The 14,434-nt window shown below is 43.3% G+C and overlaps 2 protein-coding genes across 5 annotated transcripts in view; one reads left to right on the forward strand and one right to left on the reverse strand.

Annotated features, from left to right (window-relative positions):
* sympk (symplekin) overlaps positions 1–12,310 on the reverse strand; it is a 37,885-nt gene extending 25,575 nt beyond the window's left edge. The window contains exons 1-9 of one of the 3 annotated variants that reach the window (XM_034202079.1): positions 12,149–12,310; positions 11,705–11,856; positions 10,646–10,711; positions 10,309–10,362; positions 10,088–10,161; positions 9,855–9,981; positions 8,860–9,109; positions 8,358–8,528; positions 7,993–8,232 (exon numbers count right to left, since the gene is read on the reverse strand). In XM_034202079.1, coding sequence (XP_034057970.1) covers positions 7,993–8,232; positions 8,358–8,528; positions 8,860–9,109; positions 9,855–9,981; positions 10,088–10,161; positions 10,309–10,362; positions 10,646–10,711; positions 11,705–11,791 — 1,069 coding nt within the window. In that variant the 5' untranslated portion in view covers positions 11,792–11,856; positions 12,149–12,310. Of the gene's footprint in view, positions 1–7,992; positions 8,233–8,357; positions 8,529–8,859; positions 9,110–9,854; positions 9,982–10,087; positions 10,162–10,308; positions 10,363–10,645; positions 10,712–11,704; positions 11,868–12,148 lie in introns of all 3 variants that reach the window. The other 2 variants (XM_034202082.1, XM_034202080.1) reach the window with 2 other exon arrangements.
* A 485-nt stretch (positions 12,311–12,795) lies between these two features.
* Positions 12,796–14,434, forward strand: part of LOC117536950 (solute carrier family 35 member F5-like) — a 28,260-nt gene continuing 26,621 nt past the window's right edge. For both annotated transcript variants that reach the window (XM_034202057.1, XM_034202058.1), the window contains exons 1-3: positions 12,796–12,952; positions 13,609–13,684; positions 14,078–14,229. In XM_034202057.1, the coding sequence (XP_034057948.1) occupies positions 14,095–14,229 (135 nt within the window). In that variant the 5' untranslated portion in view covers positions 12,796–12,952; positions 13,609–13,684; positions 14,078–14,094. The remainder of the gene's footprint in view (positions 12,953–13,608; positions 13,685–14,077; positions 14,230–14,434) is intronic.

Consider the following 14,434-nt stretch of genomic DNA (forward strand, 5'->3'; position numbering starts at 1 on the left):
ATCTCTACACACATCGAACTGCCCGATTACTCCCCCTTTTATTCGTTTTATGAAGGAGATGTCCAGTTACCAAGGCGCATGATGTGTGTGTGTGTGCTCTGCTCAGCTCTGTGTTTATGTGTGTCCGACACCGGCATTTGTTTTCAAATGACCATGAACAGTCATTTACACACATCTGGCTAACTCCATAGGTAGCCTATATGCGGGTGTTCCCAAAATAAATTAGTTTAATCTTAATCTCGATGTAGTGCCACACACACACACACACACACACACACACACACACACACACACACACACACACACACACACACACACACACACACACACACACACACACACACACACACACACACACACACACACACACACACACACACACACACACACACACACACACACACACACACACACACACACACACACACACACACACACACACACACACACACACACACACACACACACACACACACACACACACACACACACACAGTTTTTTTTTTTTGGTTTTCCGAAAAACCAAAAAACGACACCGGGTCTTTTTTAAACGTTGTTAATATGTTTTGGATGCATATTGTTCTAGTATTTGTTCAGGCTGTTACATACAATTAGCCTCTGTTGCTACCTGCTGGTGGTGAGTAAATATTAAACTCAGTTCTGGTTCGTGATTTTTTTAATTATGTGGCACAATAAAGGTTGGGAACCCCTTATATAGACCATTCGGCCACACTAGGACGACAGAATATGGCACTAAACGACTGTGGAAATGATAACTGGTCCCAAGGTGGATAGAACGGCATACGCAACGCTCTGGGTGGTCCAACGGCTCCGTGTGTACACCCTATACGATCATTTTCTGATAATGATGAGGCAATAGCCCCGCCTCTCCCCACCTCTGCTGCTCACCCCCGCGTCAAAGTAAACTGCACACTGAATTCAGATTATTTATCTTTCTCTCAATATGGACATAAACGCGAGTGAAGTCTAATCTGACAGGACGGAGACACCTCTCAAACTACCTAAACTAGTTATACATATGTTTATTTTTACTGTCGGCCGGGTCACTCATTACTGGATCAGCTGCTGCATGAAACAGACACTGAAGCTGTCCGAAGAGAGGGAGGAAAAAGAGAGGCTCCATGTATTTTATTATTATATTATATAGAGTCGTTATTCATTTGTTTTAAAGCTCAATAAATAACAAAGAAGACCTTTGACCGGCACTTTTATAATTTTGTCCGGAAGATTTAAACTTTAATACACGTTGACTGGCGAAAAACTGCCCGGTTCCCTCGGCCCCCACCGCGGAGAATAAACAGAAGGGCAACCATGACAACCATGCTTCTTCGCTGCTTTTGTGGAGGAAGTTACAGCGCCACGTACAGGCTCGGCATATGTACTGCAGCTTCTCCAGCTAAACGGAGCTGTCTCGTGTGGACAGACATTTTCCGGTGTCTATTGCGTGTGGACGGAAGCCTTTTTTGCGATTGTGTTTGCGTTTTACCGTTATCGTCCTCGTGTGGCCGGCTCCTTAGGCTAAGGCCCCACAGGGACGAAACGGGTTGTATCCGCATAGTTTCTCTTGCGTATAGCCCTTTAATATACGAGGAGGTAACAAAATGATAGAAACTGACCCCGCAAACGATAACGGGTCCCAAGGTGGATAGATGCAAACGGAGCGCTCTGGGGGGGCAAACGGCTCCGTGTGTACGCCTCTATACGATCATTTTCTGATAACGATGAAATAGCCCTGCCTCCCTCTCCCCCTGCCTCCCTCTCCCCACGTCTCCTGCTCAGAGATCAGCTGCTGGGCTGTCAGAAGAGGGGGAGGAAAAGAGAGGCTCCGTTTTTTATTCTTATATAGAGTTGTTATCCATTTGTTTTAAAGCTCAATAAATAACAAAGAAGACCTCTGACCGGCACTTTTCTAATTTTGTACGGAAGATTTCAACTTTAACGGACATGTTGACCGGCATAAAAAAATGTTAACGGGACCTCTGCCGCACGGTTCCCTCGTCCCCTGGAAGAGGTGGGTGTTTTTCGTCTGCTGGTGGACTACCGGAGAGATTTACAGCAGGAGAAAACGCCGTCCACCGCGGAGAATAAACAGAAGGGCAACCATGGCAACCATGCTCCGGGGTCTTCTTCGCTGCTTTTGGTGTATTTTGTGGCGGCAGCATACTCGCTGCTTTTGGTGGAAGAAGTTACAGCGCCACGTACAGGCTCGGCATATTATGTACTGCAGCTTTTCCAGCGGTTGGAGCTAAACGGAGCTGCCTCGTGTGAACAGCATAGGTGAATATCAGCCGATATTCCGCATTTGACCGATTATCGGTATCGGCCTTTTTTTTTTAATCAAATTGCCGATAAAACTTTGGCTCTGATGCGTAGTGCTGTAGCGACGCGTCGACTTCAAAATATCGTCGACGACATATTTCCGCGTCGACGCGTCGCCACCATAGACTGTATGACGCCACACACACGTGGGTCACCCAAAGCAACAAGCAGTTCGCAATCGCACTTCTAACACAATGGAGACTGAAACGGCTACCAACTCCTCCTCACAGGATTGCGCACGAAGCCCTCAAACGAAAACATCTCGCCCCAGGTCTTCAAAAGTATGGGAATATTTTAAAGTTAGTCCAAAACGCAAAGATATTTATATATTTATATCTCACTGAGACTGCTGCTTGACCGGAAGCAGCAGCTAGCTGTGGTGGCAACCATTAGCAGCTAGCATTTGCTCTCCGATTTAAAATGGAATTATGGATTATAAATTCAATAATTTTTTTATACATAGACGTTAAAAACCTATGGATTAACCGATTCAGCCGCGTTTTTTCTCATTTGAATGCCATTGAACACGTATTTTGATCAGATTGACAGCTAAGGCGGTGAGACGATCTCCCTAGAAGCTCTGTGAAGGTACGTGTTGTGATGACTGTATTTGCTTCCCCTGTCGCGAGTCCGGATCACTCAGTGATGATACTATGTACCTACATAATCTGTGGAGTCTCAGCTTTAATCGGATATCTTGTATGTGCAGCTACGATAAGTAATAAGGGTACTTTTATCTTGAGATCTGTGCCAATGTCCGTTAGCATTTTTCGCTCAGGGGTCATTTAGATGCTTCTTATGAGACTTGTGTTTTGTTTTGGTAAACATGGTTTGTATCGTCAGTTAGCTGAGATTATTTCCGTTAATCTGGTATAACACATTAATAGGTTCTTAAATATTAAGATCCCCTGAGACACAGTATCGTGAAAGAAATTTTTTTTACATGACGTTTTTTTTACATGACGTTTTTTATGAATTGAACAACAGAAAAATAATCGTTCGATTAGTCGACTAATCCATCAAATAATCGCCCGATTAATCGTTTTCAAAATAATCGTTTCCCCCCAGCACTACTGATGCGGCCGTTTCTCTGGCTGCAGTCACCACTCTGTGTACACGAGCAATGTCCCGCCACAGCGCTATCTGATAGGCTATTACTGAAGATTTTCCGGGCGGGAGCCAGCCAGAGAGGCGGGACCTTCTCAGATTACAGGCAGGTGCGAAGAACGCAGACACAGACTGAAGCAAGCAGCAGCGCTGAGCGGCAGAGCCATACATGTGTTAAACCGAAGTTCAATAAACATCCCTATCCCCTATGCTGAAGTTGCAAAAACACCATGATCTTATAATCCAATTCTATCAGTTACACAGGGACGCGGGAAGTCAGTCAGAGTTGGGGGTGCGTGCAGCGTCTCGCAGCGGAGTAACTGTGGTGCGGAGGGGGGGGGAGGGGCTGCGAGTGGAGCCTCGCAGTTTTTCAGGTTGATATGTGAAGCTCATTAGCTAGCCAACATGTATCTAGCAAATGTTTAACAAAATATTAGAAGTGAGGCTACTTGACTAACGTTAGGTCTACTGTAATAGCCTCACTTTTAATAGTTTGCAAAACATTAGCTAGCACTAGTGTTTTGCAGTTGCTAGCAGCTTATTGGGATGTTATGCTAGATAGACAGATATAATAAATGAAGCATTATTGTTAGTTAAGCATGTCAGCCTGCAGCCCCACTTCTTGTCTCTCTCTCTAACTCATTGCAGATGGCTGCACTAAAGAAAAGGGCACAGAGAGGAAACCAGTTGTAAGATGTTTAAAAGTTCATTAAACATAATATATGCTTAAATGCATTTCAAAGAAGTTGTGTTGAGTTGTGTTGGAGTTTGTGTTATTCTATATTTTGACACCAAGATTTTCTGATTTTACTGCAAATGTATATCGGTTCCAAATATCGGTTATCGGTTTCCTTGATTACTAATAATCGGTATCGGTATCGGCCTTGAAAAAGCCATATCGGTCGATCCCTAGAACAGACACTTTCCGGTGTCTATTGCGTGTGGACGGAAGCCTTTTTTGCGATTGCGTTTGCGTTTTACCGTATGCGTCCTCGTGGGGCCGACGCCTGACTGTCTACATGATGTGGGCTGCCGACATGGCCACTGTCATACAGATCATAAATCAAAGCCCTTGATTGGTCTCTGTGTGTCATTCAAGCTCGGGATAACCTCAGCTCAGGTGAGGTGAAGGACTCTCTGAGTGTTTAGATAGTTAACTTAGTCCAAGTTCTCAGTGGGTCTCAAACGGTTTGGTCACCATTTATGTAAACACATATTTCCATTTGAGAGGGTAGTGATCAGTAAACATGCATGAATAATAATTAAAAAAAGTTAACTAGGTGAAAAAAGGTAAGATAAACTTTTAAAACTTGTTGAGAGCTAAAACTAGTCTTTGCTGCTGCCTCAAAGAGGAGCAGGGGGAGAGGAGGGAGACAGGAGAGGCTGATTCAGGAGCACAGACACACTCACAACTATAAATGAACCAAAAATAAATTAATAAACAAGTTTCAGTGTTTTTTTCATATTGGAAATGGTATGTTATTGGTTATGGCCATGATTTTATGATTAAAAATGTATACAGTTCTGTTTCATATAGATGTTTCCATAGATCTAGTATCTTTATTTTCCCCTCAAAATGCACCAGATTGATGCATTTAACTCCATAATACATTTTTTTTTAATTATTATTTTTTTTAAATAGTAACCCATGTCCAGCGTTTCCGCCAGGGGGGCGTCTTGCCGTCATTTGACGCCCTTATTCAGCTCGGGACGCCCCCGGAACTCGAGCCGAGGGCGTCCAAAAATATTAATAATTCGAGAGAAGATCGAGAGTTTTTAATCGCTTGAAATGACGAAAATGAAAAAGGACAAGGACATCCCTCTGTTGGAGGGGCAAAGGAGTCTGGTGGGATTATTTTCGGAGTATTGAAGATCGTTTCCCCGACATCGGCGGTGCCTGCTACAGGACAACACGGAACGGGCGCGATTTGGACGCAATGAGCGGTGCTAGTGGAGCACGTGCGTGAGCTGCGAGCACCAGAGCCTCGCAACGGCGAAACTGAGGCTCCGTGGTAAACTGGTAACATGAAGAGCCGTTTGGGAGCCAAAACAGCTGGCGCTTTAAGAGAGCCGAGCCAAATGATCCGGCTCACTAACGTAAAGAGACAGTATCTATAAGGGACGGCTCAAGTCCAAATTCAAGCACCCCACCCCCCCGCTCTCGGGGTGGACGCCCTCTCAGCCCTGGTCTGGCGGAAACACTGCCCATGTCCATTACCTCATTCACACAAACGGTGTTTCAGGACCGGTTCGGAGCTGGAGCTTGAAAAGCACCGGGTTTTCCTGTTCACACCGCAGCGGAGCAGCCTCTTAGCTCCGGAATCCGGTTCATTTCGAGCACCAAAAAATTGTCCAGCCAGAGCAAAAGCACCACATACGTCACGAGGCGGGGGCGGGATCAACTCCTGAACAACAACAAAAAGCCGGCGTTTTTTCCAGTTTGTACACAACGATGGAGAAACTTAACAAGCAGCAGCGGTCCACTGAAGAGACCAGCTACCTACTGGGAATCTGGTCTTCCGAAGAGGTACAGAGGAAGCTGGAGCACAATCGGCCATTGTTGTTGGTTTTGTTGTGAGCTGTGAGGGGTTTCCGCGCGGTTTGGCTTTATGAAGCAGGCACGCAAACGGTTACGTCATGACGCAAACGATGACGCAATGACGCAGCACCAGTCGGACTCTGGGCGGTGTGAAAAGAGCCGGAGCTAAACCGAAGAACCGGTTCTGAACCTGAAAAGCTCTAGCACGGAGCTTGAACCAGAGTTGCGTTGGTGTGAATGAGGTACATATGTTTATTTGTGGGTAGTAGATTTAAACTATAGGGCTATCACTATGGGCCCTGCCTGTACCTGTTCGCTCTGCCATGGCGTGAAGGGTCTGCTAACAAGCGACCAACAGAAAGGTTAAGGTTAATGTTGTTGCACGTCACAAAGGCACGTCTTTTTTAAATTCATGTACATTTTATTAATGTATTTTTTTCTTTTAATGTTTCTTTTATTATCTTTTCTTTTTAATGACTGTTTTTAAATGCCTTTGAATGTCTTTCATTTTTGTAAAGTGACGTCACCGTTTACATCGCTGATTTGCTCCCCAACGTCGTTACGGCGCTCACAACAACAACGGGGAACTGCGTCGGGTCGATGATCGTGTTGCTTTTAATCACACGAAGCCAGATTAAATTAAATAACGACTTCTCCAACCTTATGCTTTTCTCCAGAGTGCCGTGGTTCATTGTTTATTAATGTGTTTCTGCAGCATTTACCGACCGCTGCAGTGTTGGCTGCTCTTCCACGGGAGTTTATTCTCCTCCGTTAGCTCCCGGTTAGCTCACACTGCTGCGGCCGCTCTAAAGTATTCACTGTCCGACTCACACAAGCAGCTGATACATATCCCCAGTTCCCCTTAGCCTAAGTGAATGTGTGTCAGTCTGAATTGACGCTGTATGGCATCACAACGCTGTTATGAAAGTTTCTCTGGTATAAAATGGGTGATGTTAGCATAGCAACCGAAGCTAAACTGACTGTCTTGACTACTTGTTGCTATCCTATTGTGGCATAAGCTGTTTTCTACAGGCACATTTTACTGGCGTATTTTTCATTATGATTCTACTTGTGATAGTCGGACACGACAACCTGTGCAGCCCATGTATTGATTCCATCCGATAGCTGCAATAATACAAAACAACACGTCTGCCTCTCTCCACAATGATCAATAACAGTGAACGGATGGTCAAAGTAAGGTACAAATAAACAGAATCACACGAAGCCTGGTTAGTGTTGCCTGACTTTATAAAGTGTGGTTGCGTTCTAATCACTTTGCTCAGCACTACTGCTTGTAGGCAGGCATGATGAGACTCTTTAGTCGACCCATGTTCAGGGGAGGAGGGTTTAGTTTCCAGCACACCTTGACATAAGAGAGACGTAAGCAGCGCCGCCTCTTAGCTCCGGAGTCTTGCTTCTAGACCGACAATTTTTTGGAGCTGGAAACAAACCGGATTCCGGAGCTAAGAGCCGGCGCCGCTGCGGTGTAAAGAGGAAAAAACGGTACTTTTCAGGCTCTAGCTCCGAGCCGGCCCTGAAAACGCGTTGGTGTGAAAGGGGCAATAGAAACATATTGGCGGGGCGCACTTCGCACGCACAAAAAATTCCATGGGCTCCGTGCTCACATTTTGCCTTAGCACCGCTGCTATGACTCCATCCTAGGGGAAACACTGAATGTTCTTGTAAAAAAACATTAATGTGTCAAAAGAGACTGATTCTTTGATAGGTTTGTATAAAATAATAAATAGATAACCAAATCCATAGTTTGCTCTCTATAATAGGCCAACATACAAGTAAAGCTAAATATGTTCCCATGTGTACGAGTTCCAATGAAAGAAAAGCTTTAAAAAATGTTTGTTTATGCTTCCAATTATATTGCTTTGAAGAAAGCACATTGGAAACTGATTCATAAAAAAACTCGGTATATATTTCCTTACTTTGCCCACCAGTCCATAAATGTGTAATTCCTCTCGTGTCTGTGACTCTCATCATCTGCCACTACTCACCCATCTTGACCTTTTTCCCCTCTGTGTATTCGTCATGGCGAGGCCGTTTGCGCTGCTCGCGGGGTGCAGGTGTGGAGCGTGTTATTTCACTCTGGGCCATTCCCAGGTCCAGCAGCAGAGTGCTGATCTGACCCTGGAACTCCAGGCTGCAGGGGTGCTTCAGGACCGCCACCAAGTGCAGCTTCAGGTTCTTTCGCACACTGCTGACCTGAGACTTGGCCAGAGTTGGTGGCAAGTTTGCTAAAAAGGTTTAGGTAAGGAGAAAAAAATAAGAATAAGCATTTAGCATAATAATATGCGCAGTCAAATGAGCAGAAAGATTTACATTAATAACAATACAGAAACATTGGCTCTGAAGCACTTACCGTGTAACGTCTCATACGCCTGCACCACCTCCGACATGAACATGGGCCTCTGCCGGGCGATTGTAGCGAGGGAGCCCAGCGTTGTGGTGAGGTTGATGCTAGAAATGGCTGGATGGACCATGAACTTCAGCAGCTTCTCCAGTGCAGCCTTCCCCTCCTCACACAGAGCAGCTTTCCATTCCATCAGGGAAATCACAAGGTTTAATGGACTGGAATAGGGCTGACAATACATCGTGTTGTCACCACCAAGTTAACTTGGGTAAGACTGTGTTATTACACTCGTTGGAGTTATTTTAAAAGCGGTCTTTGGTAGAGAATTGCAATTTAAATGTAACTAATCCTTTTTCTTTTTGTATTGATGGCTTCTCGGTTTTGTTTGACATTAACATAAGTAATATTGTAAGTGATATTAAACAACATTATTGCATATTTTACTTGTATCGTTCAACCAGAGATGTGAAAAACACATTATGACCTCAGAGCAGATTTGGGACATACGTACAGTAGCGAATGTATGAGTGATCTCGGGGAACTTTATCCAGGCTGATGTCCCCTTCCTGTCTCTTGGGAACATCAGAGTCTGACGTCCGCGGCGACAGAGTGATGATTAATGATTCTGTGAACTTGATAGCGTGAGTGCGCACGCCGTCATTTTCAGAGTCCAGCAAGGCTAGAACATCTCCTTTCATCTGTGTGACCATATCCCAGGATGCCTCCTGCCTCTCGGATACTGCTTTAGAGCGCACCAACCACTACAAGGAGGAGATGGAAGTCAAACATATGAAACACAACATACATCACTTACGGATAGAACACATAGATCTTTTTAGAGTCTACGTCAGTGTTTCCGCCAGACCAGGGCTGAGAGGGCGTCCACCCCGAGAGCGGGGGGGGGATCATTTGGCTCGGCTCTCTTAAAGCGACGGCTCCCTACCACGGAGCCTCAGTATTGCCGCTGCGAGGCTCTGGCGCTCACAGCTCACGCGTGTGCTCCACTAAAACCCCCCCGCTCATTGCTTCCAAATCGCACACGTTCCGTGTTGTCCTGTAGCAGGCACCGCCGATGTCGGGGAAACGATCTTCAATACTCCGAAAAGAATCCCACCAGACTCCGTTGCCCCTCCAACCGAGGGATGTCCTTGTCCTTTTTCCTTTTCGTCATTTCAAGCAATAAAAACTCTCGATCTTCTCTGGAATTATTAATATTTTTGGACGCCCTCTGCTCGAGTTCAGGGCGTCCCGAGCTGAATAAGGCCGTCAAATGACAGCAAGACGCCCTCCTGGCGGAAACGCTGGTCTACGTATTTATTGATATATTACAATACGCAGTATTTTATTCTAATGTTAGATTACATTTTACACTCTGTTTTTATCTCACCTTACTCTATTATAAATGGTTATTGCTACATTTAACTTGAATCTTAGTCAAATAAATATGTAACAGAACAAAAAAGTACTAGAGAAAGACTAAATCTTCATAAAGGAGGCAGTGCTTACCTGCAGAGACACTTTGTACAGTTGTGTGAGTGTGAGGATGGCTTTCTTCACCACGTTCACACTGTCATCTCTCAGCAACATGTTCAGATTGGCTATCAGTCTAAGAAGGAGCTCATTGTCCCTTTTACTGAAACAGACAGAAAGAAAATACTGAACACATCTGCTAACGTCTTTATATGCCAAACATGAAATGTATAGCACTGAGGCAGGAGGAGTCTCTGTTTGAAACTCACCATGCTTCCTCGATGAAGCCAATGACAAACTTTCTCACTTCTATAGACTTGTCCGTCTGAAAGGCGATCAACTCCTAAAAGAAGAACAAGGAGAAAGAATGATGAATCAAAGTGTTAGTTTGGTGTAGCTCTACTGCACAATGTGTTGTACTGAATACAGCTCGTGTAATAAAGTAGCTCCATTACAGTAAGGTCACAAAGCTTCATCCAGGTTGACTTACATCCAAGAAATTGTCAAGAAGAGAGGGATCCTTGTTAATGACGAGCTCCTGAACCTAAAAAAGAGGAGTTGATGTATTTAATAGTCTTCCACACACGTACTGCTCAATAGGCTTCATAACTGGGCCCAGGCAGGGGCCAACAGCAGCTCAATGACTAGGACAGGTTGCAGTACATTGCTATGCAAAGTAGCCAAGTAATGGTTGGAAAACTTGTGTTTAGGGAACATTCAGTCATTTGCACAGATGCAACTCATTGTGCATACAAACAAATAACATGAAACTGATTTGCATTTATATGAACAGTAAAGAAAATGTATATATAATAAAAAACACACACCTGTTTGAGCACATTTAGCTTTTCATCTGTCGCTATGAGGGCAGCCTGATTCAGGAGATCCACCACCTGGAACAGAACACGCTAAATGAATGCACTTTTCCTTAACCACCCTAATTCTCTTAAGTGTAATAACTGCTTTCCTATACTTCTGCTCAGCTGACCTAGTTTACCAGCTCATCCACTGCTTACTGAGATTGATGGTAAAGTGTTTCAAGTTCATGATCTTAAGTTCCCTTTGCCACACTATTCCATAGCAGCACTATGTCTGTGCACTAGAACAACAGTGCTACAGGTAAAGGAGGTTTCTAGAACAAACGCAATAAGCATTGCCTTCGTTGTGTTGAAATGCATTTGAGGATCAAAACAACCCTGAGATGTACAAGAGATGATTTGATTCATTTATCAATTCATATTATGCAAATATGAGGATTTCCTGCACCGTGTGAATCGCACTGCTCTTGCAGGTGTTTTTCCCAAATGTTTAGACTAAACTAATAAGGATCAGAAACAGGTATATCGCCAGGTAGGTTAACACAAACCAGGAATGTATCTTGGTGTACATTCAAATAAAACAATGATTAAAGAATAACAACTTATAATAATATAATAACATTAAAATATAGCAATAATTAAATTGAATATATGGATAAAGTAAACTTATACCCTAACAAATATAATAAAATAAATAAGTGCAGTTACAATGTGCAGAATTCAGACAGTATTAGGATGAACAATATGTTGGTAACATTGTGAGCATGAATGTAATGCACAGAGCCTATAGAGCCAGCCCTGAGGAGGAGGCCAGTAGAAGGGAAGGGGCTGTTCAGGTGGAGAGAGCTTTGGGTCCTCCTGCCAGAGGGACACACAATCTTATTTGATTGAATTGACCATGAACTCTCATTACGTAGTTAATATGTATGCAGCATGCTGCTCGAAAATAGATATATTCCATACACATGTCAAATCTTGATCAGCAGTAGGAATGTGTGCTGGAGCCAATGTCATCGATACATCGGTTCAGCCCAACAAAGGGCTCATATGACTGTAGAAACGGCTTACCCGTTCACTGGTGGTCATATCGACCACCTGGGGGATGACTTGCTGGGGATTCAGTTGAGTTTCCCCCTCCTGAGAAGAATACTCCATGATGCTGTTCTGCTTCTCTCACTATGAAGACAGCATGCTTTTCAGATCCTAGTAGACACTGCAACCTGTTTGACATCAACAGTCAATAAGGAGGTCATTAAGAGAACAGTCACAATGATGTGAGGTTAGCGTGCTAATATTAAACCTACTGGTCATACTTATTGACTTCATTGTTATATATTGTATCCAATTGAATACTGAAATACATGATATAAAGCATTCATAACAATATTCTAAAGCTGCGTTTAGCAATGAATAACACTTTGTTCTAGGCCATCGCGCTAGCCTAATGCTAACCGTGATGCTAAACCTGCAAGCTGTTCTATAACATTATAATGACATATATGTGTTGCTTACTTTCCAATACACACTCTTCCCTCCGTCGTAGCACCAGCAGCTTAACGTGACTATCGTGACAGGCTTGATAATGTAGCAGCTTTTACATATTCAATAAGTTCAGCAACTCTGCTCCATTAGGGAAGCCCCCATGTTTAATTGAAAAAGCGGTGTCGCTCTTCTTCTACGGTGAGTGAACGTGCAGACGCAGCGCCACCTGCTGGACGCATGCTGTTTCAGAAACCATTTGGACTAGAAGCACCCTTTGTCGTTAAATAATGAATGTAGTAGGTTAAAAAGTATTACTTGGTATATTTGTATATATTTGTAAGTGATATATTTGCCATGAGTTTGGAAACATTTGTCCATTGTATGTTTGTTTTAGTGCTTCCACAGACAGGTACAGATCACTCAGTACCAACAGTGACACAATTGAGAGATATCACCAAGCTATACAACGCTGTATTATCAGTCACTTACTCAAACGTATAAAGCTGTAATTTAGAAAAATATATATTTCAAATACATATAATTATTAGCTCTTACATACATTAGTGTTTGAATGGAGGGTTTTACAGATTACATTGAAAAAGAAGTCTGAAGTGTGCGATAACAATATATAAGCCAGTGCAAGACTTCATTTCCCAGAAGTCTCAGGAGTACATAAGTGATGTCACCTGATAGTCAAGAGGAGAGGGTGTGCTAATGTTTACAACCTTAGTGTTGTCAACATTTTGATCGTTAAAACTGTGATTGTGTCGATATTTTAGCAGCATATGTAAATACTAGTATGGCACAGACTAAAGGACTTGTTCTCGCATTCAGGTAAAAAGTCTACTTTAATATCAAACATCTGATCACCTTATCAAGCTTGTTAGCGCTTAGCTCGTCAACGTTAGTTTTCTATATTGATAAAGAAGCAAACGTAGCACAGCGATGCTATTTGCTAACGGTAACAACACACATTACTACACCCCAGCCGACTCCTCAATGAACTACAGTTAACTGGACATTAAACACAACCTTCGCTTTACTAGCTGACCCCAGGTCTGTAAACATAACAGCTACTGGAGCAGCTAGCTTGTATGCTGTTTCGCTAGCTTCAGGGGTTGGAGAAACGGCTCACCTGACATGAGAACTCTGATAGGATTCAAACACAGTTAAGCTAAACTATGCCTTATGGAAACTAGACATTTAACTGAACACTTACACAAATATGTTGCTACGAACAGTACAGCTATGTTTTACAGTCAATGGTTTTCTATCCACCACACACAACTGACTATAGCTAGCTGGCATTTAGCTCAACTAATGTATGTCTGTCGTTATTCTCTTTATTATTATTATATGCATTTTAAAAACGTATTGGATTCCCATTGAGTCACTCATTATAGTGGTAGCATATCCACTGGTGTTTTCTGACAGGTTGTTGGTTTACATTTTTTAACATGACTTATGTTTGCTCTTTCTTTTTTGGGCAGACTTTTGTAAGAGTGAGTCCCCTGGAGTCGGCCTCTGCCAAGAACAGTTCAGTGTGAGCACTCTTCTGGGTAACAGGTGTGTATTGCAATGTAAAACGGCTATTTGAAAGTTATTCTCTGCCAGGATATTCTAGTCCTACTTTGGCTTTCATATTTTGTTGAGGACCAATTTTAGATGAGAGCAATATATCAATATCAAATTGATATCCTGATATAAATTGTCTTAGATTTTGGAAATCGTAATATGGCATAAGTATTTTCTTAGTTTCAAGGGTGTATAAGTGAAATCCCTAACCTATTAGTCAACAAGTTCTACATTTAGGGTACGATACAAATTGAGGTTGTACTTTATCGTTAGAATTTAGAATTCTGTTGGCAGATTGTCCCATTCATGGAACACTCATGGATTAATTAACGATTTGTTTCTGATCATCTTGTAACTTCCACATGTCCTTGTCGGTCCATGCAGGTGTCCCCAGTGTCCCAATGGAGTGGGTGTTCATCATGAACCGGATGAGCTCTCAGGGAAGCTCTGCAGCCCAGCGCAGGAGGATGGCGCTCGGAGTGGTGATCCTCCTGCTGGTGGACGTCATCTGGGTGGTCTCCTCCGAGCTCACCTCAGTAAGGACTTTGTTACACTCACTCAGTTTTCCACACCTGCTGCTGCAATTCTGGTTACAGTACGAGATGACGTCTTAAATGAGAGAGGGGGTGAAGCTGTGCTCTGTAATCAGAGTGTATTTAGGTGTTGAGTCCTAAACCCTGAAAACAGTTGGCCTTTTACCCCTTTTACTTCTGGGCTCCTCGTCTCAAATAGTTTTGGGTT

The sequence above is a fragment of the Gymnodraco acuticeps genome, unplaced genomic scaffold (assembly GCF_902827175.1).
Source record: "Gymnodraco acuticeps unplaced genomic scaffold, fGymAcu1.1, whole genome shotgun sequence".
Taxonomy (NCBI): domain Eukaryota; kingdom Metazoa; phylum Chordata; class Actinopteri; order Perciformes; family Bathydraconidae; genus Gymnodraco; species Gymnodraco acuticeps.